Raw genomic sequence first — 22,434 nt, 5'->3', positions numbered from 1 at the left:
TGCAAAGAAATCTGCCTTGACCTCTTCCTCTGTGTTAGTTTGCTGTCCTTTCATTAGCTAGCATTAGGTCTGTCTCATTCTCCTCTCCTCCATGAATTTATCCCCACTGATCCCATTACATGCTTGTCCTGCAGACACACCAGCAGATGACAAACCATCCATTATCTTGGACGGAGGTACACGTAGCGATGAATTAGGCAGCAATAAAGCTTTTATTCAGCTGCAGTTATTTGTCTTTCACAGAGATATGTTGGGTTGAACACTGTTGCACTGCTGTAATAGAAACATGTACACACTAGTGATGGGTCGGTCGCGAACGAAATGGCTCTTAGAGCCGGATCTCTGACATGAACGACGCGAGTCGGCTCCTAATCTATTTAATTGTGTTGTGGTTTGCAGTGTTTTGTGTTGTTTTCACTTTAAATTTGTAAAAGGAAAAAGCTGAAAATTTAAATAGTTAAAAGTTGAAATGTGAATAGTTGATTTTTGTATTATATAATTTATTTATTACATTTTATGTGGAGTGAATAAATAAAAGTATATTTACGGTGGCCCCTACAGACAAAACACGTAAAAACTCCAAAACACGTAAAAACTCAGAAGCACATAAAAACTCAAAACACGTACAAAACACAACAGAAGTGCTCCAGGATGCTGGGCGCAGTGTTGAGCTTTTGTTACCTCGTGGCTACACAAGCCAGCAAGTACCAACGACCGGATTTGGTGTGTGGTAGTAACAGGTAAATGAACTTTTTTTTAAATTATTTGACTATATATGAGTGCCTGTGTATAAATACACAAACAATACACACATGCTTTCAATTGTGTAATTTAGGTGATCTAGTAGCTCTGTTTTGGAAGTTCAGTTCATGCTAGAAATGTGTTTTGGAGTTTGTACGTGTTTTGTCTCTAGGGGCCACCGCATATATTTATATATAAACATATATAAATAAAACCACTTTTGTTTTTTTACATTAGTAATTCCTTTTGTGCATAATTTTATATTATTGTTAATAATAATGTAAATTATAGCAACAAAACAACCTGAAGAGCCGGTTCTCTAACAAGAGCCGGAAATCCCATCACTAGTACACACTGACTATAACATCAAATGTGAAGTCGTGCAGGCCGTGGTCATTTTTTAACATGTCTCTTCCAGATTGGACATGACCTCACATTTATCAAACATACTTTATAAAATCAAACAGTTAGAAATGACATTCATTACTTCATTATGTAACATGTGATCTAAACAGCCCTCACAGCACATTTCTTTCCAAAGCAAAGTAATTTGAAATAATTGTGCCAATAAATTGGATTTGAAAGCTCTTATTCTAATTTTCTGTTTTGATGATATTTGGGATATGCTGTTTATGTAGAACAGCTAAATCTAGTTCTTTATATTCCCATATAAATGATAAACACATATTATTTACAAAACACTGCCCGGTGGACGCCAAAGGACGGCCTGTTTTGATTACGCTGGGATCTTTTTGGACTGCACATTTTTGGTCTACGATCAAAGCTGCCACACCACGCTGGATTAATCTCCCAGTAGCTGAGTTTATGAAGTCATAAGAAAGGAATGTCCCACACGTTCCTGCTGTTACACCATATTTGGACTGGGACACCTTTGCTAACCTCTGTTGCTCAATGACACACTGATTTGAATCTGGAGGCGCTGGCGACATATTTGCAGCAGTGTGGGTTCACAGAGGCTGTTTGGACTCTGAGCATGTGACACACCAGTAGCGTGCCACACTGGGCCTCTCGGGGTGGCGTACAGTGTTACTGTGTGTGTCTATTTAAGTGTTTGTCGTGTAAATGAGGACAACCAAGATATGTGAAGTATAGAGTGGTGTACCACAGTGACAGGTTAATGTCAGTGTGAGTGTGTGTAGCAGTTTGTGTGGCCAGAGAAGGTCAGCAGCCTCCAGAGGACAAAGCGCTTGTGTTCTTCCACAATCGCCCGTTTGATCAGACAGATCATTTGGCATCTGTCAGGCTAAAAACAACAACACAACATGAAACCAAGCATACGCTCTGCAGTCCTGCAGCTAACTCCTGACAGTCTGTCTGCTGTAGGCTGAAGAAATCAGGGGCTCATTCATCTGCACCTGTCAGCGTCTTTATGCTAACAATAGATCAAACAGTATGTGTTCACAGAATGTGTAATGTTGAAGGTTACCGTACATCCTTATCTCCAGCACTGAGAATCAGTTATCACTGATCGCTGTCTCTGCTTTGTTTTGACATATTTCATATTTATATATTTCATATTTATAAGGTAAATACCCTACAACATTACAGAGAAGAAGAAGTAACCCCAGGCTCGGTGAGGGGCAGCCATCTGCCGTCACCAGCTGGAGGTGATGAGTGGAAGACTCGATAGGCCACTCTTATTTTCATCCACTGCTTCGTTACCTCGACACGATGTTTTGGATCATCGTCATGCTTGAACATCCATCTTCATGGGACGAAGGTTCTTCGTCACAGTACGATACGCGGTCCTGTCTATTGGCCCCTCCATGCAGGGAGGTCATGTTGTGCTCTTAGCAGAAAAATGACCCATGTTTCCACCGCTTTACTGTGGGGGTGGTGTTCTTTGGTTTTTAGTGATTGTGAGGACGTTTTCACAGACAAACCGTCACAAAAAAACCCATTAAGTGCCAAAATAACATAAACCTGTAGTTTTAAAATTTTTAAAAAACTTCTCAACAGAAAATCTGTTTAAACAAAAAGGTTTTGAAGTGCTTTTTAAAAGAATTGACAGAGTCAGCTGTAGACTGGTGCAGAGCCTTGGTGGTTTCTCTAATCCAGCACAGAGGCCAGTACATTAATCTAAATGCAATGACGGAAACGCATTGATAATTTCTTCCAGTTCAGCAGAGGAGACCATGTTTCACAATTTAGAAATGTTAGGAGTGAGATAAAGATTTTACACAGTTGAAACTCAGAGAAGACTCAAACATTACACCAAGATTTTGAATGCTGAACTTAGCATGTGAACAAAAACAGAATAGAATGCATTTTATTGTCACTACACACATGCACAATAAGCTTCAGAGCATCTCCTATTCAGTGCAGACGTGGGAAAGAAAGGGGGTGAGTTGCACAGTTCTGCAGCACTATCTACAAATATAGAAACAAAACATAGTGCTATATATTACAGTGTGGGTTACTGCACGTAAATTAAGTGTTGCACAGTGGTGATGATAGTTGTGTAGTCTCTGTATAGAGGTCCTACATTGGGGGGTGGAACTGTGTTTATCATGTGTGAGTTCAGGTTACGGGTGGAAAAAACTGTTGTGAGTCTGTGGGTCTCCTTGCTGATGCACCTGTAGCGCCTCCCTGAGGGAAGCAGGTTGAACAGGTTAGAACCGGACTGGAGCTGTCATGGATAATGCTTGCTGCTCTGCTGAGGCAGCGGGAGGAATAAATGTCCATCAGGGAGGGGAGAGGGCAGCCGATGATCTTCTGTGCTGTCTTGACCACACTCTGAAGCCTCTATCCGCCTTGGTGCAGCTGCCGTACCATACCGTGATGTCAGCAGCAGGTTGGAGTTCAGCTTGTACTTCCTGAAGACTCTCAGGAAGTGCAGCCGCTGTTGGGCCTTCTTGACGACCGCTGAGATGTTGTCTGTCCAGGAGGTGTCAGCAGAGATGAGGACACCAAGGAACCGGGAGGTGTGGACCCTCTCCACACACTCCCCGTTGATGTAGAGGGGGGCCAAGTCAGTGCCTCCTGACGTTGACAATGACCTCCCAGTCCCAGGCTGTTTTCTGAACACCATGCTGCCAACTTCAGGACTCTGTATGCTGATTCTTTCATCCGGGCTGGACTTCTTATTCTTGACTGAAACTTGGCTTTGCCCTGGTGAGTTCTTTTCTTTCTCAGAACCAACCCGATTCACCTTTCTGAGCTCACCCCAGTCCACTGACAGAGGTGGAGGGCCAGCTTCAGTTTTTAAAAACAAATTCACTGTGGTGTGCCTCAAGGATCTGTGCTCGGCCCAGTTCTTTTTCCTTGTACATGCTGCCTTTGGGAGTAATACTTAAAAAATATAACATTTCCTTTCACTGCTACGCCGACGACATAAAAATTTATTTCCCTTTGACATCAGATGTCTCTACGTCTCTGGAACCCCTGTTTGACTGTCTAAATGAGGTACAAACGTGGTCACGTCTCTCACACTGAAAGACAGAAGTTATAGTTTTTGATAGTCACACCCCGCTGGAACAACTTACTGATGCCTTAGGGCCCCTTGGTAGCCATCTCTCACTCACTGTTAGAAACCTTGGTGTTTTCCTGGACAGCTCAAGAAATCGACCTCCTCTGTGGTAAAAAACTGTTTCTACCAGCTGCGTCAGATATCTAAAGCAAAGCCATACCTCCCTTTGAAGGACCTTAAAAAACTAATTCATGGTCTTATCACTTCCAGATTAGACTACTGTAATTCTCTCTACTCGGGCCTCCCACCTTCCTCTATTCACCGGCTCCAGTTAGTTTGAAATGCAGCTGCGCGTCTCTTAACTGGAACTAGAAATTATGCCCACATCACACCAGTTTTAGCCAACCTACGTTGGCTGCCTGTTGATTATCGTACCAATATTCAAAATTCTTTTGCTTACCTTTAAAATTTTAAACAATTTAGCTCCCAGCTATCTACGCGAGCGCCTCCATTTGTAAATCCCTAGATAGACTTAGATCTTCCAATCAAATGCTCCTGACGCAACCGAGGTCTCGTCTGAAGTCCAGAGGGGATCGGGCCTTTGCTGTCGTACCTCCCAGACTCTGGAGTAACCTCCCTCTTTATATTCGTCTCTCAGAATCCATGCAGTCTTTTAAATTGCGTCTTAAAACTTATTATTTTAGTCTGGCTTTTGATCCAAACTACTATGTTATTTCTATTTTATTTATTTATTTATTTTGATAACACTTCTGAAGCGTCAGAGCTGTCCTTGCCTGTGATAGAGCTGACCTGCCATAGGACACTGGGACGAGTGTAAATCCAGGCTGAATTCCTTGTGTTGGACAGTATTTGTGTGCAGCAGCAGAGCGCACAAATCAAACTGTATGTTTTGGTAAGCCTGGCCTTCTTGTACTGGATGTCAGTGAGCCAGTAGCTGGTGAGTTCATCACATTAACATTTTTACTAGCAATTTCACTAGCTGGGACCACATCCTCAGTTACGATGAACGATGATGGATGAGGGAGCGTGTACTGGTGCTGCAATGTGGGGAAGGCCTCAAAGAGGACCGGCAGCAGCTCCTGGGGGGCATGAAAATGAGAACAGAGGGTATTGGTGAAGGGGGCATATAAACTGAGGCGGCGAGAATGAGGTGTGGTCCCACTCCTGAAATTCAGATAATATCTCCACTTAGAATAAACTGGGTCAAAGAAAAAGTGCCTCTGATTGGGCTGCTTTCTACAGTTGGCTGTGAGTCCATTGCAGGGCATCAAACATGGATAAGGGGTTGTTTCAACAGTAATTCTATGATGAAAAATTAACGAGGCATTTATCAGGATCTGTATTTAATTTAATATCTATTTAACATATTTAATCAATATAAAGCTCAGTGTCTATTTCTTAGCTTGTAAAGTTGTGAAATTCATGGCAGATTCACTTCTTGGCTGTTTTGCGTTTTATTAGATAGTTGATAATAAAGAGTGTCTTTGCCTGTGGCTTTGTTAAGACTGCAGGTTTTTGTCCGCCTGACCTTTGGTGACCTTGGCGAGCTCAGGATGAACAGGCTGTCTGCTCTGTTTGGGTGTGATGCTGCCTGCAGAGACAGTCTACTCTCATGCAGACACAACATCTTTACTGATATAACGTGGTCATGGACTCTTCTCTGTTCTTCCTTATTTTTTTTTTTTTTTTTTTTTTTCTTTAAATGACATCAGAAACAGCAGTATGCGACATTACGTGATGGCAGAGCTTCAGTTCATCCTTTGTCATTTTTTTTTTTTTTTTTTTTTTTTTCCTTTTTAATAAATAGGACAGGGGGAATGAATGAAAGAGAGAGGGGGAGAGAAAGAAAGAAAACCCAAGGGGAGAAGAGACGGTGAGAAGGGGGGGGGAAGAGAGACAAAAAAAAAAAAAAAAAAAAAAAAAAAAAAACTCCTGGGTCACCTGTATGGAGAAAAAACAAACAAACAAACAAACAAACAGAGGAGACAGCAAACAACAAAGAGCAACATAATAATAGAGAAAACAAAGCACCATCACAATAAACTAGCTAGTCATAGATATCAGTATTTACTAAGTAATAAACGATATTGTGCAGCACGCAAGATAGACAGCGCACAGTGTGCTTTGAGGCAGCAGCCAAGAAAGCTGTAGTCCGCGTCTGTGAATACCCATGTGTGCATACCTGTGTGGATCAGCATGCTTGCATTCCAAAGGTTTCTCCATGTAATGATCTGCTAGGGAGTGTGGGGGGGCCACAGCCCCGTCCTCCAGGGTGTGAAGCGGGTATGGAGGAGATCAAAACTCCAGACATCCAGAGGCCCCCAGAACACAAGAGACCATGGAAGACCAACAGAGGGGCAGCCGCGCCACTGTTCCAGTAAGAGCTGAGGAGAGTCCCAGATGAGGGCTCACTCAGCAGCCGCGGAGCAGAAGCCAGGGGGGGTTGCAGTGACGCGCCCGTGAGCTCCGCCGGCCCCCAGCTGCGCCTGAGTGACCGAGCCCTAGGCCGAGAGGCCGGGGGCACCCCACCTCCAAAGGGGCCCGAGCGAGCCCCAGGCCCCAGGCCCCGACAAGCGGCCGCCAAGGAGTGAGCCGGTGTGTACCCGGACGCCCACCCCCAGACACAAAGAACCACCAACACGCCGACACCTGAGGGAGTCCGCCACCGGCAGGGGAAGTGGTGGTGGGTGGAGATAGGCCTCCAAACCTTGGAGGGCCTGAGGTGTCCCCAGAGAGGTGGCGTCTGATACCCAACCTGACATATAGACACAGACATACAGGCACACACAGACACAAACATCCATTCCCACCCTCATGCTCTCATATGCACTCACTCCACACTCAACCAACGTGGAGACAGACATAAAGAGACGCTGTACACACAATCACACTCCCCAAGCGTACTCTGTTCTTCCTTATTAAATAATAGTAAAATGACTCTGCAGTTTTGATTCAAAATGCACCAGGTCTGCTCAGTCTGAATCACACCGTTAGAGCCAGACCAAATGATTGGAGCACCAATGTTAGCACTCAAAGAGTCTAAGCAATACCACTACCAGCTTTGGCCAGTGCAGGAGTGAACATGTAGATCCATGTTCTACTGAGCAGACACTGAGCAGAGGCAACATGCAGTAAATGAATTAGTGGTCTCCACATGTTTGCACCCAAAGTTTCCCAGCTTTTGTGAGCTGAGCTGTTTTAATATTTTCCATGTATTAGATGATACTGTCCAATGCTTCCAGGACTGTGAAGATGGAAAAAATGATGTTGCAGTCGTTGCTGAAGTGTTGGTACCATTTGAAGGAAGTCATTAAAGCGCCAGAGCGAGCAGACAAGGCAAGCACTCAAAGAATGTGGAAGGCAGTCGGGGAAAGTTGCCATGGACGGACTTAATTCCTCCCAGCCCCAAACAGCTTTTATACTGTGGACAAAAATACATGAAAGTGTGTGTGTGTACCTGTTTAGATGTCTCTGTGGGGACCAAGAATTGGAATGTTACTATACTTGTGGGGACCAACAGTCATTTATGAGGACAAAAGTGCCTCACGGGTTTGAGACTCACAATGTGGTTCTAGTGTCAGGGTTACAGTTAGGTTATGGTTAGGTTTAGGTTGAGCGTTAACCATCCATTATTGATGGTTACAGTGAGCGGCTAGGAAAAGGATCATGTCAACTAGGTGTCCTCACTAAGATATCAAAACTAGAATGTGTGTGTGTGTGTTAGTGAAAGGAACTGTAACTGGTCCCAGTAGCAGCAGGATACAAACGCCATAATGACACAGCTGCCTCTCGTCTGCCTTCCTCCCCTGAGTGAAATAAGATATTTGGGACCTTTGAATAGTTTTTTGAAAATATTTTTTTGTTTAAAGAAAGGAAAGAGAAGTTTAATCCTTTAACTATTTAACTGTTAGGTGTCAATCCCTGGGAGGGTTTCCCCCTTTTATTTGGCGTGGAGTCAGAATTATGGCTTCTCCACACTGTGGAAGTAGCTCTTTGACACAGTCGAGCAGTCATTGGTCATAACAGGATCATTTAAGACTGGATGATGAATAAGACTGTTGAAGTGCATGAGAAGGATCTCATATAAAACAGTCTGTGTCTGCTCCTCAATTCAATTTAATTCAGAAGACCCCTATGAGTGCAAGATCAAGGAAACAGTTCACCCTGCCTGGGATAGTGTTACCAGGGCCCTGCCCTGGAGGCAGGCCCGGGGAGGGTGCCAGAAGCTGTACATCTGGTGACCGGGCACTGGTCCATGGGGCCTGGCTGGACACAACCCGAAAAAGGGACATGGGCCCATTCTTATGCAGGCCCACCACCTGCAGTGGGCGCCATAGGGGTCGCATGCAATGTGTGCCACGTGGCAGCCAGGATCAGAGGCCATGGCGGACGGATCCCCGGCTACCAAGACCAAGACTAGACTTAGTGTCTCATAGTCATTGAAGAACTCTGACTTGCTTCCTGTTCTAGTTGTTCTCTGGAAAAAAATCTGCAGGTCAAACAGGTGCACATACAAAGAGCACATTATTGATTAAAGCCTGGAAAACAACTGAGGCATTTGTCAGCCCGGCACGCTTGAAATGTCCAAGTGTTGAAAACAGTTTTCCATTCGTCACCTCCCCAATGTCCACCAGATGGAACGTGTTTCTAAGATCAAGCTTAGTGAAGATTATTGCTCTATGTAGTAGCTAAAAGCTCCAGCTGAAGCTGTTCTACAGTGGCTGGATGCAAAGCCCATTCACCATATAGCAGAACGTCTGTGAAGGTTGTCAGTCATCCAGGTCATCGTAGTCAAAGGAGCTTGCAAAGAAAAGCGTCTGGACTTCTTTAAGTTGCTTGAAGACGTTTCACCTCTCATCCGAGAAGCTTCTTATGTTGTTGTACTAGAGACAACACACTCGTTTTGCAGGATCCACCTGTGTTATCGCACAGGGAGAATTGATGTGGCCATTCTTCAGTCCTTCTCTACCACTCCTCCTGAGTAAGTCTGCTCAGCTGCACTGACTTCTCACGATGTTCTTGATGAGGAAGCTGATCGTGACTTGTAGTTTCTTTCAGTATTCAGTTATGGCAGTGGTGTCCAAACCCAGGCCACGAGCGTCCTGCAGGTTTTAGACGTGTCCAGCGGATTTAAATGGCTCAACATGCCTTGAAGTTCTCCAGACGCCTGGTAATGAACTAATCATTTGATTCAGGTGAGTAGACCCAGGGTGAGATCTAAAACCTGCACGACACCGGCCCTCGAGGCCTGGAGCTGGCCAAGTTATGAAGCTAACTATTCTCAAGGCTAATGTAACAAGTTCTTCAAATGATTTCGTTTCATCCGTAGATACCAACTCATCTCTCAGGTGCTTACAGCGTGATAGAAAGTGCTTCAGAAGAGTCCAAAATGTTGCTGATTTAGATGTTCTGTCATGGCATAGGAGGATTCTGGATTCAGGAGCAGATGGTGCAGTGAAAATGTTTATTTACAAACTACAGAGAAATACATATGGGCTTGGATTAAGTGGGCTGCTTAGAGCAGGGCGATATGGCCAAAAATATTTATCACGACATATATTTGAAAATTTGCAATAACGATATAACTGATGCGAGACAAAATACAACTCCACAACTTTACCAGCGCAAAAACCCCATCCATTTATTTTCACTTAAACAAGCAGCTGTTTTTTTTATGTGCATTAAAGCTTTATAAAAATGTAACAGTGCAAATGCAAATTCCTCGCTGACAGTTTAACCAAAAGGCATCTCCAGTAGAAATGGGCTGACATATCCTGAGCATAACCATGTATAATATCCACTGAAGTTAAAGAGGTGCTTTGCTACATTAAACTGCAGTGTGCCAAATCAATCAATCTTTATTTATAAAGCACTTTTCATACAAAAAAAAATGTAGCACAAAGTGCTTTACATGGTTAATAAAAAAGTCAAATACGTATTTTTCAGACCATAAGGTGCACGAGATTATAAGACACAAGAAACAAAGCAGCCAGATAAATCTAACTTTATTAAACTCATTCTTCTTGCTTCCTCTACTTCTGTACCATTGATTCATTAATGTTGAATTCTCTGGCAGCTGCTCTATTCCCATGTTGTTGCAGTATATTAATGACTAACCTCGTATTGTGGATGGATTATCTCAGTTGTTCTCCTGACTGAAGTTTGGTCCGTTTACAGCATCCTGCCATGCGATTGCATTTGTTTCTAACCATGAGGAACCTTCACGTTAACTTTTATAAGTGGAAAAGTGTTAGTGTTCGTCCTCCAGCTTCACTGTTTATGTTATGCTAACATAGCTGTGTCGCTAGCGATCACGTAGCACATCATTATATACCAGCTAGCCCAACTTCAGTAACCCTACAAACGTCACTGCTGTTTAGTTTTCTGTCTTCATTTATGTTGGAAGTGACAGCAGAGCTGTACGTTTGAATATTTCAGAAATCTCTCAGTCAGAACGTGCTATATCATGCTTAGGTAACTAGCGAAACTAGCAAGCTAACTTCCGCTAGCTTCCTGCTAACTTCTAACTCCGTTAAATATAATAAATTTTGTTTTCATGGATGCCTGGATGTTAAACTTAATTGTTACACCTGGTAAAGCAGCAATGCTGATCGTTTTATTAAAGATGAAAGAATTTAGACCGTTTTTAACTCTCAGTGATGCTGCAGCGTTCGTTTGACTTTGGGTCCTGAAGGACGGAGTTTAGGACCCAGATTACTCCCAGATTTACGAGCACCTTAGTCCGAAAAATATGGCAATAACGACGGCCGCTTGCATGTTCTACAAAAAAATGGTGCTTTGTTGTGTATCTGATGGACAAACACCAAACCAGTTCCACACCACTGAAGCTGCACCATTTTTACAAACCAGTTCTGGTTCATCCGTTTCATTCAACGATCCGCTTTCGCCCTTCTCATTCTCTGTCGCCGCCATGTGGGTATGAAAACAAAGGCACTTTACCCATATTCTATCGCAATATTTAATTTTTTTTATCGTTGCCCAACATTATACCGGTATTACCGTGAACAGTATGATGTGGCACAGCCATAGGTGGGCTGGTAGGAATGCTGCGGAGGGAGGAGAGAATGGGTTAGCCAGAGTCTAGAGTGAGATGTACACTTACAGAGAGAGTCGAAACCATCCTACCGGGCGATGTGGTGACAAGAAGCAGGTAGTAAGCGACGTAACAGGCGTGTCTTTTCCTCTGTAGAGCTAACACTCCTGCTGTTTTACTTCTGTACTCCTGTGCATACGTCAAGGATGTCACAATCACATTTTACAGCATCCATGTTATATTAGAGATACTTTAGTCCCAGCAAAGTAGTGTACTGTTGTTGTTTGCTCCATTGCAACAAAACATGCAATGATATTATACTGAATTGCACCAGTTTTTAGGACGTCTATCTTTTACTTTCTGTGGGTTTTTCACTGCTTCTCTGCGATCAGATGAATTGTGCACACTATTTGCTCTTCCACAGCTTTATTTTTAGTCTCTGAATGCTCCCATCACTTCTGTGATGACAAAAGTCATGATTATGCCATAGTCAGTCTATTTATATAGACCAAAGGCTCATCAGCAGATCCAAACCGACAGAAAGGCCACGGTTTCCTAAGAATAGAGCACTTACATTCACATTGAAATGTCCTGTAACGTAGACACCGTTATCATGGTTTTGTTAACCTTAAAGAACAAAACTATGTGCCTGTTTAAATATTTATGGTCTGTATATACATTAATAATATTTACCATTAATGGCAGTTTACTTTATACCTAGATCATCGATCACAGTGCATCGATCGGCTTCCTGCTTTACTTCCTCATTGATGACTGAGATGCTGCAATTAGTCCTCCAAAATATTAAGCAGGGTGCACGCCATCCCATCAGTTTCCATACTCCTGATATAGAGTGAGATTTCCTGAAGCCTTGCTATTTATAGCTGCAGGAGGCAGCTTCTAGCTTCTCCCTGGAGGAAGCTGTCCTTGTTTTTGTCTTCATCAAAAAACCTTAAAATCTAAAAATACAGACACCAGGTTCTTTGTTGGGCTTCTCTTTGTGGTTTGCTGTGGCTTTGCATCTGCTCTGCATCCCTGACCATCAATGTCACCAACATGTGTTCAATGATCAGCCAGTTCACCTCTGAGGGACTTTGGTCTATTCAAACTGGCTGAGATGCTGTGGCTTAAAAAGGAGGTTCAGACTTGAAAACCCTCCGATGGGCTGAATTATAACTCTAATAAGAATAAATAGCTACATTTACAACCTGCATGTTGTGTTTACTTGTGTTGTCTTTGTCTAATATGAACATTTTGTTGATGATCTGAAACATTAAAATGTAACATTTTTGGATTCATTCCTGTGGAGCTCAGGTCGGCACTCCCAGTCAGCGAGCCATGGCATGTATGTATGTGTATGTGGAGACATGTGTCTGTATGTACGCATGCATGTATTTATACATACATGTATGCATGTGCGTGTATGTTTGTATGGGTGTATCCGTATGTTTGCAGGTGCATGTATAACTTATCGTTCTTGTGTAAATGTAAATTTGTCTGTGATTGTGTAAATACTTCACACACATGGAGAAATGTCAAACAGCCTTTCATTGTTCTTGTAACAGTGACAATAAAAGCTATTCTATTCTATTCTATTCTATTCTATTGTCATGCATTCTTGCATCTCTTGCCTGCAAGCACACTTTGCAGAGTGCACTCTGTAGTTTATTTTACATAATAGTTAATACAGTACTTGGTATTTAAGTGTATTTCGGTTTATTGTTTTACATCTCATAGCACTGCAAACACTTATAAAGCATAAAGTTTACTGAGCTCTTATTACTAATCGGTTCTATCTTGTAGTTGCACTAAACTGCACGATAAATCATAGAAGTAATTCAGACAGGGAGTTTTATGTCAGTGTTCTCCATTGAAACTGGTTATGAGTATTCACAAGATTTGTATCCAGGGATTATATCCCAGTCACCAGCACACTGTCATGTCTCATAAGCTGGTTTGGTATCTCGGTGCAGTCCCCTACTCACAGAATAGTCTGAGGCCAGGGGCCTTTATGAAGGGGGCCAGGGGATCCCATGTCCTTGAGTGATTACTCTGCCTTGGAAGCTCGTCTGTTCAGAGCGTTTTATGGCATTTGATGTTTGTATATCTTCTTTTCATTCTATCATTATTTAAAAATTAGATTTTTTGTATGTGTGGGGGGACATATGAGAACACTGGAGTTAGAAAGCTCATGGCTTTTCCTTTTGTGCGGAGCCTAAGAATAGCTCGGCGGACTTCATTCACATGTTGCTGTTATTTATAGCTGCCAGTGACACAAACAACACGCCTGTGGGTGCTGCTGCCTGTGCTGGGATTGGTTTTTGTCGTAACATAAACAGAACTAAAGTGGATCCCAGTGTTAAAAACAATTTAAAAATGTACATTGCAGCCACTGTCTGTGCATCTGGAACTGTTTCTGATGATCTGTGATGGTAGCAGGTACTTAGTTCACCAGATACTAAGAAATAATTCCTTTTGTTTTTTTAAGGTAACTACTTAATTTGTCTTTTCTCTTGCAGGTAAGTTGACATGGAGCTGTCCAAAGCCTGACTCCTGCTGACGGCCCCGTCGTTCTGTATGTGTTTGTTGTGGGGCTGGTGACAGAGAGGTAAATATGCCTCAAATAGTTGTTGACCTTTCTGTGTGGAGACACGAGGCAGAAGCAGCAGCCACTCTGATTATTGGACGTCCTGCTGTGACAGTGGACAGTGATAGAAAGGCCAGCGCTGTCTTTACTGAGCATCTTAGCTTCGTTGTTTTGTGATTTCATGAATAAATAATTATAAATAAATGATCAATAATTAGCCATTTGTCAGTAGTAGATGTGTGGTTATTATAACAGAGGGCAGAGGTCCTCTAAGGGCCTGGTTTAGGTGTTCAGCAGCGTCCTGTGTGCAGCAGATTAATCACATCATGTTCGGTTTGGTGGCTTTTTGATGTGATTGTTCGGAGAAAGCTGCCAGGAAACGACTAATAACTGATCAATGACAGCTCAGACAGTTCAGTCCAGTCTAGCTGGCTTTCCTTACAAAGTGATTCATTCGTTACCGTCTGTGGTCTCTGACCTGAGGAGGCGCAGTGTTACACTGATTTCATCTCCACAAAGCTTCTGCTGAATGTGAGCGAAGCGAGATCACTCCAAGCTGGTCAGTAATCTGTCCAGACCAGTATGTCAGTACTGTCTGGGTTTATGCTGAACTGGGCTACTGGTACATGACTGGTAATGAACTGGTAACAACTAGAGATGGACCGATCCGATATTACGTATCGGTATCGGTCCGATACTGACCTAAATTACTGGATCGGATATCGGAGAAAAATAAAAAATGTAATCCGATCCATTAAATATCACGAAAGCACCTCACAAAACTTGCAACACGCCGTAACTCACCTCAGAACGTCGGAGCAGTATGCATCACGTGATAGAGCAGCTGTGGCATGCGGGACCTGTTGGTGGTCTGGATAGCATGTGGAGCTTCGCTAGCAACCTGGCATTTCATCTCCGACAAAGTTATCCCCGAGAGAAGTAAAGCAAGTGTGTAAGTCCATCTCTGAATGTTTGTAAAGCATTCCCACGTTAAGCTTAACGAGCGACTGCCTCTCCGGCTGCTACTTCAATCGTGAAACTGCTTAATGATCAGCTGATCGGCTTTTCTGTTGTGAGTCTCTCCTGTTTGTTTTTGGTCCACTTTGCGCCAGAAAGAGCAAACCAGCGGCTGAACAACAGCAGCACGTTTAAGCTTGATAAGCTGTTGTTACAATTTATTTAATATTACTTTCTACACCAGGATCTTTTTCTACGTAGCTGACGGCTGGTAACTGTGCAGGGGCGGATCTAGCAAAGTTTAGCCAGGGGGGCCGATAGGGCATTAACTGGGAAAAGGGGGCACAAAGACATACTTTTCTTTCTTATTCTCATTTAAAATGTCGAGCTGTTAATAAATAATTATCTGACACCCAAAGTTTTAATTTGATGTAAAATGAATAGAAGTCAATTACTGTATATAGTGACTATTAAGTCTAATATATATACCCTAGTAAGCTATAGTACATTTTCCTTTGGGAAGGTACCATCTGTGCAGTCTGCAATTTTGTTGAAGAAAGATGTTGAATCTATTTAATATTTCTTGAAAAATAATTGATTTCTGTGCATTTTTTTTCACACTGCATCAAATTAAGGTTGATTACGTCGATTAAGCATCATGAGGTGGAGCGTGAGGGGTGGTTCCCTATTTTTTATTTATTTATTTTTGTTGTTGCTGGGAGTTGGAACCCTATTAGTTAGGTTGCTTAATATTTACGCTAAGTACTCTTTAAAATACCAGAATAGGGAGGATGGTGTAGGTCTAAGTTTATTAGATTGATCAGTATTGCTGAACTATGAAATATTTTTTTTGTATACAGGTATAACAGAATAGCTTTAGTGTAGTTGTTGTTTTAAACTTGAGTATGAACTTGCAGACTTGCAAAATGCAGCAAGATATTTTAAAAAACAGTTTTGTTGATTAAAAAACACTATATCGGATTCATATCGGTATCGGCAGATATCCAAATTTATGATATCGGTATCGGTATCGGACATAAAAAAGTGGTATCGTGCCATCTCTAGTAACAACCCAGAGTTCAGTAGAACCTCTGGCTCTCTGTGCGCAATGAGAAAGCCAATCCATAAATAAATCATGAACAGCCAACATGCACACATGCTTAACATAGTGTGTGTGTGTGTGTGTGTGTGTGTGTGTGTGTGTGTGTGTGTGTGTGTGTGTGTGTGTGTGTGTGTGTGTGTGTGTGTGTGTGTGTGTGTGTGTGGGGCACAGGGGAATGTGGGACTTTGTCCTGATGTGAATGTGTGTGTGGATCTTCTCCTCCCGGCCTATCACAGTGAGGAATGGAGGTGGTGTCAGTGTGGGTCAGTGTCACTGGGAGCTGTGGGCGTCTCCACAGTGGGCCTGGGAAACTTTGAAAAGATGTTTTCTTCTTTCGGCCATAAAATCCAGATCTTGGTTTCCTCTTTGTGAGCACAACAGAGACTCCCCTTGTTTCTTACACAGCCCCCCTTTGGCTTTCATGCACACACACCCACTCAGGGAATAAAGTCACTGCAGCCATTTAGCTGCTTCTCAGCACTCGCTGCATAACCTGAGGTTGGTCAGCCGGTCGACTCGTCGTGCATAGTGACAAATGAGGGATTTCAAATATTTCCAAAGCGATGCATCAGGTTTCTTTGCAGATGAAGTGAGACGTGGATGTTTCACAGCACCAATGAAGATTGTGTTTAAGTGCAGCCGGGCGCACGCTCCCCCAGCGACGCCAGCTTCTTCTCACCGTGCAAACACTTTGATTTGAAATAGATTACAGCCGTGAGTGTTTGACTGTGATGGACTGGTGATGTGATCAGGGTCGCAGGTTTCCACCCGCCTCGTCTCTTTGCATGCAGTGAAGGAAACTATGCAAACTATGCAAGGTGTGCAGTAACAGGTCTGAACAAACCAGCAGCAAATAACTTCCAGTCTCCACAGGTTCAGTGCAGCTGGTGTAACAAAACGTTTGGTTACAACATATTAATGTTCGCACACTGCTGTAAAAACAGTTTTATTAAAATGAACGTGCACTTTTGTAGAAGCTCGTGGTGAACGCTCCACTGCCTTTGTTTTATTGTTACTATTATGTTGTGATGGGTTGAACAGGATGACTTGAGACGTGTGCGATGTGACAGAATAGACAGATGGAAGCCTTCATGTTGGATCAGAACGACGTCGGGCTTGTTGGTCTGCTGTGGTTTGATCAGAAGACTTCCTCAGATCAGCACCGTGGCCCTCCTCTTCCTCTCCCCCATCTGCTTCTTCTAGCAGCTTCCAACACACTGAGGTCTCTGACAGTGAGAGTGACTCCAGTGTTCCTGTAACTTTGAAGCAGAGGTTCAAGACAGATTTGATCTTTCCTTTCCTTCTGTTTGGGATTGAAGTGATGTAATATCAGGGGGGGCAGGGGGGGCTATGATGTCCTGTCATTCTCATGTAAATCTGTGTTGGGAACATTAATGTTTAATCTGTGTGGATCGGTGTGGGTCTGTGTGTGTCTGTGTGTGTCTGTGTGGGTCCGTGAAATCATCGTGATTTCTTTAGCTCATGAACACAGTGTGGGGTCAGTGTTAACAACATGGTGCAGAAAGGAAACACAAGCGTGGAGTCGGTGGGATTGTGCAAACGGTGGCTCGTGCATCAATCAGCTCCAGCTGTGATGCATCTCTTTGATTAGTGGGAGCAGCAAACTCCATCCAGACAGCTTCCTTTGTTTTTTTCACTTGACTAATCAATCAGCGCACAGCTCCGTTTAGCACACACGCCATCTTTAACGACGGCGTGGAGTCTGTGCCCTGTTCCTCCCACACACGAGTGTTCGTTCATGTTCGGCCTTGTGTCTGAGCGTTTCCTCTCGGTGTGTCTGTAACGAGGAAGCCACGGGCAGGTCGCACACAAACGTGTGGCTGCCGAGTGTGCGAGTGTGGCAACTATTCTGGTTTGCCAGCGACGTTTCCAGATAAACACTGGTGGCAGCTGCTGCCATGGCAACACCATTGTGCTCCCTCCCTCCCTCGCTCGTCTCCCCTCCCTCTCCCCAACCACTCCTCTCTCTCATGCTCCGCCGGCTCAGAGAGCGAGGACCAGAGAGGAGAGAGGTCAGCTCGATTCAGAGGACAGAAAGAAGAAAGGAATAACCCGGAGTGGACGGGGACAGGATGAGCGAGGACAGCCACTCCCACTACAGGCTGGACCCCAGCGATCGCCTCAATGGGCTGGGACAGAGGAGGAAGAGACCCAAGAAGGTAAACGAATAGATGGAGCGCCACGTGGTGCAAAGTGTGTAAGGATGGAGCACCCCACCCTGCAAAAAGAGAAAGGAGGTGGGGTTAGGTGAGGTTTGTTTATGTGCAGACGAGCGTCCACATGATGTTAGGAGCACCGAACCATCCGAACTCTCACCCCGTCGTCTCCTGTGGAGTGTGTGTCTGCTCCCCCACAGCAGTTGTATCCTCTCTCGTATCCTCCGTCTCCTGGTGTTGTGTTGCTCCACAGTGAGTCGTAGTAGGAGGCTCACATGCTGTCAGGGTGGGTCCCTGCTCGCTCTTTGTGTGCCTGTCGTTGGGGGTTTTGGTGTTTGCAGCTATCAGGAGGTTTGTGTTGTAGCCTGATGTGAGAAGTGTTGTTATTATCATCATTTTTAACATTTCTGCACCGCTACAATAAACAGACACACACCCATCAGCCTGTTTACAGATCTATACGCCCATAAAGACGTGAAATACACATTGCACAAATCTACTATAACGTGTTCATATGTGTTATAAAATAAAGAGGTAAAGTATTAGCTGTTCAGGTTGATTCATAAATATGACCTCAGCACGTGAAATCCTTTTGTTGACATCCCTAAAAGCTCGTCAGACCAACGAAGCCGTACAACACAAATAACCAGACCAAACCAGGGTTGTGCGTCTGTTGTTGAGAACATTGTCAGTAAACCACAGATCAGTGTTTATGTACCAGTGACGTCCTGTCAGTCTCGATGTAATGATTCCTAACAGCGCGTCTTTGTGTGCCACCTGCTCGCTCAGCAGCTACACAACCCAGGAGCTCCGTTTTGAAACAAACCTTAGCACAGTGTTTGTGTGTCCGCCGGGAGCGATGTCTCACTCCGTTTCCATCCTTTTCTCGTGAACAGCGATCTGGTGTTTCTGAGGACACAGAAGCATCCAGCGTCATTATTTTTGTGTATGTCGTGTGAGCTGAGAGTGGAGCGCTGTAACCAAAGGTAGTGAGCGCGTCAGCCTTTAATGTCGCGGCTGGTTGTGCGATCGTGTCGCCGCTGAACTCGTGTGGCCTGAAACTGAGAGTTTGTCTCAGGGATCTTTACATTTGAAGTCAGGTGAACATCCAGTGAACTAACAGAACATTCAGGAGCAGTTTACTCTCATGAATGTCAGACAAACTGAGGTTTGTGTGTCAGTTAGATTCTTTAAGTCATTAAAGTGTCTCTGTTAGGAAAAGCATCTGTTTCCTCCACTTCTGCAGAACTGCGTGACCTGTAGCATCATTGCAGGAAGTATCCTGTGACAATGAGTGACTGCACATCATCATTATCAACACATAAACCTGTGGTCTGGACCTGCAGTTCTTATTTTTACTGTCTGGTTTTGTGTAAAGCAGCACTTCAGTAAGCACCTGTGAAGCACACAGTCATAGTCGAGTAATGAAGCGATCCATATGTGAAACATATTCCACGTCTAGTGGAGGTTACATGGGTCAACCTGGCAAACTGTACCAGCACATGTGATCACACTGATAGCAGAACACAGGTATGTGAGTCTCTACGACGAGGTCAGAAACCAGTAACAAATGTTTCATGTGATTCGTTTTTCTCCAGTTTGTCTGCAGTGAACCTTAAATACTCACTGAACCAGCTGTTTCCTGATGTGGTGACGTGTGTCGGTGATGAAGCCAACACTCTGTCCAGTGTTGGGCAAGTTACTTGAAAAAAGTAATCAGTAACTAATTACTGATTACTTCCCCCAAAAAGTAATCCCGTTACTTTACTGATTACTTATTTTCAAAAGTAATTGGTTACTTAGTTACTTAGTTACTTTTTAAAAACACGATTTCCAACCTGAGTAGGTGATAAAGCGATAGATCTTTCAGCCCAATTCTACTTTTTCTGCATAATCCATCATACAAAATGTAATCAAATGGAAAAGTCTCTTTTTAAAACTTGTTTTATTAGTTTTAATCTTTTAACTTTATGCATCGAGCAAACATTTAATTATCTGCAACATTCTCTGACTGGAAGAAATTAGTTTAACATTTAAACCTATTTTCTGCACATTCCAGCTCATAAAATAAAATATTTTTTGTGTTTACACTCAGTCTTTCAAATAGATGCAAGTAAAACACAGCAGAAAATAAATAAAGTCAAAGACTCAGCGGTCCTGTTGCTCTATTTTCACCTGTAAAGCAGGAGTGGGTAGGCGGAGGTTTACCCTGGTGCAGGTGTGCCGCGGTCAGTGGAAGAATCCGCGAGTTTCTCTGTGAGTTTCCCATTACGTCGTAGCTACTCGGTGCTTGTTTGGAAGTTTAGGGGTTTTTTCGCTGTAAAAAGAAGTTTTCTTCCCACGCACAGCGGACACTAATGTTTTTGTCACTTTTTATGGAATCAAACTCAAAGTAAGGTCAGTACTTCCACGCTTTAAACGCTGCACGCTCATACTCTCTCTGCACTCGATATGTGATCCATTGTTGATCTGCACACAGCTGTTGTCACTAACGGCGCACTCGCTTACGTCACTGTCGTGAGACATTCTCGCAAAAAAATCACGGTTTTAGTAACGCAGTAACGCAGCGTTCCTACGGGAAAGTAACGGTAATCTAATTACTGATTTTGCAATAGTAATCCCTTACTTTACTCGTTACTTAAAAAAAGTAATCGGATTACGCGTTACTGGAGCGTTGTTCTCCTCTGTAACAAAGCAGTGATAAAGGAATAGATGCTGATTTTATTAACTTGTGTCTTTGTGCTGCTGGATTCAGTCTGAAGCAGGCAGCAGTGCTGAACCTACCAGTGTAAATGTGATGGTGGAAGCAGAGGCCAGCACTTGGCAGTGCTAAACACAATAAAAGACTCACAAGTTCCTGCTCAAAGGTCAGCTGCCTTCAGATCAATCATTAACCTGCAGCAGGTTGTGGCCTGATGTGTTTGTAAGAGTTTCACTTTCAGGAGGAGAAGATTTAAACGAGTCACACAAATGTGAACTACAAAGTCTGTGACACACAATTTATGCAAACTGCAGTAAATCTGACCTGAAGAAATCCAGTCTTCTGCCTGTTGTGGTTGTGACAGCTGCTCGTAGGAGAGTTTGTTTGTAGGAGGTGGAGATGTTCTCAGATCAAGTGCGTAATCGTCTCTTTGTGTAGACGCTAAAAGCTGTGAGCCAAAACTCTCTGCTCTGAAACTCTTCACTCAGTCCTCACGCTGAGAGTTTAGAGGCTGAACTTCTTGTTCCTCCATAACACTTTTCATGAAACAGCAGAAATGAGCTTGTGTTTCTCAGCAGTGCGCACACAGAGAACCGATCCTCTCTGCTCAGTCTGAACAAATCAAAGTGAAACGTCAGTGAAAACACAGCTGCTGATCAAACTGTGTCAGATTAATGCCTCAATGTTTCACTGTGAGGTTAAAAAATACATAAAAATGATTTAAAGAAGTAGGAGGCAGATTTTCACAATAAGAGCACTTTGTTTTTAATTCAGTTAATGTCAAACTGTCATCAACACCTCTGTGTTGTCTCCGTCTCTGAGCAGATTCAGGCATTACTCAAATAATAAAGGCTTTTTTTCACTATTATACTTTTCATTAGTCTCCAGGTTGATGATTATAAACAGAATTATTAAAGTTTTTATCATTTCAGGCTGAAAATCAACATGAATTTGGTTCTAATCAAAGAAGCTCCTTTAATGTGTGTCATTAAAATCCTCACACAGACTTAAAAAGGCGACATTAACATTAAAATAAATGAAAGAAGCTTCAGCTGAGAGCTTCATGCAGTCATCATCAGCAGCTCATAGCAGTCACAGCTCTTTATTACGCAGCTTTGCAGGAATTAAAGTGGCTGAAGTGTCAGAGTTTGTGTGAGAAGCTGCTTCATGGACAGCTGTACACACGTCTTTATTATTTCTTCATAAATCAAACACACAGGTTTGTCTGCAGATGATTTAAAGTGTGTCGTTGTGCAGTTAAAGCTGTTTGTGTGACGCCCTGACCTCCTGTGAATGAAACAGCCAATCAGATCCATCAGAGAGAGAGCAGGAAGTGTTGTGTGTTTGTGACAGAACAAGGAAACAGTGATGATGATGAACATACAGGTCCTCTGATGTTTCCTGTTACAGTAACGCTTGTTCATCTGTTGCTCTCCTACACTTTCCTATAAATAAAGGAGAAAAAGTCCGTTTAGTTTCATTTCCTACAGCTCAGAGTTACACTTCACATTCCTGCTGTCACATCAAAAAGCTTCACTTTGGTCCAACATCTACATGTTAACATGAAACACAGACAGACTCAGAACATCTGGAACATCTGCACTTTGACCCAAACTGTTATAGCAGGATATTTTCTGCATATTTCTTATGTTGGACCTGTTTGA

General features: G+C 43.2%; 1 protein-coding gene across 2 annotated transcripts in view; it reads left to right on the top strand.

Moving 5' to 3' along the window:
• Positions 1 to 22,434, top strand: part of LOC309702381 (uncharacterized protein) — a 29,139-nt gene that overhangs the window by 5,470 nt on the left and 1,235 nt on the right. The window contains exon 1 of one of the 2 annotated variants that reach the window (XM_082527093.1): positions 15,958 to 18,072. The exons of the other annotated variant lie outside the window; for it this stretch is intronic. Coding sequence (XP_082383219.1) covers positions 17,986 to 18,072 — 87 coding nt within the window. The 5' untranslated portion in view covers positions 15,958 to 17,985. Of the gene's footprint in view, positions 1 to 15,957; positions 18,073 to 22,434 lie in introns of those variants that run through there. 2 annotated transcript variants of the gene reach the window in all.

This window comes from Aulonocara stuartgranti (genome assembly GCF_965226115.1).
Source record: "Aulonocara stuartgranti genome assembly, chromosome: 3".
NCBI lineage: Eukaryota > Metazoa > Chordata > Actinopteri > Cichliformes > Cichlidae > Aulonocara > Aulonocara stuartgranti.
Note: the sequence above shows the minus strand (reverse complement) of the source record. Positions and strands in the feature narration are given on the sequence as shown.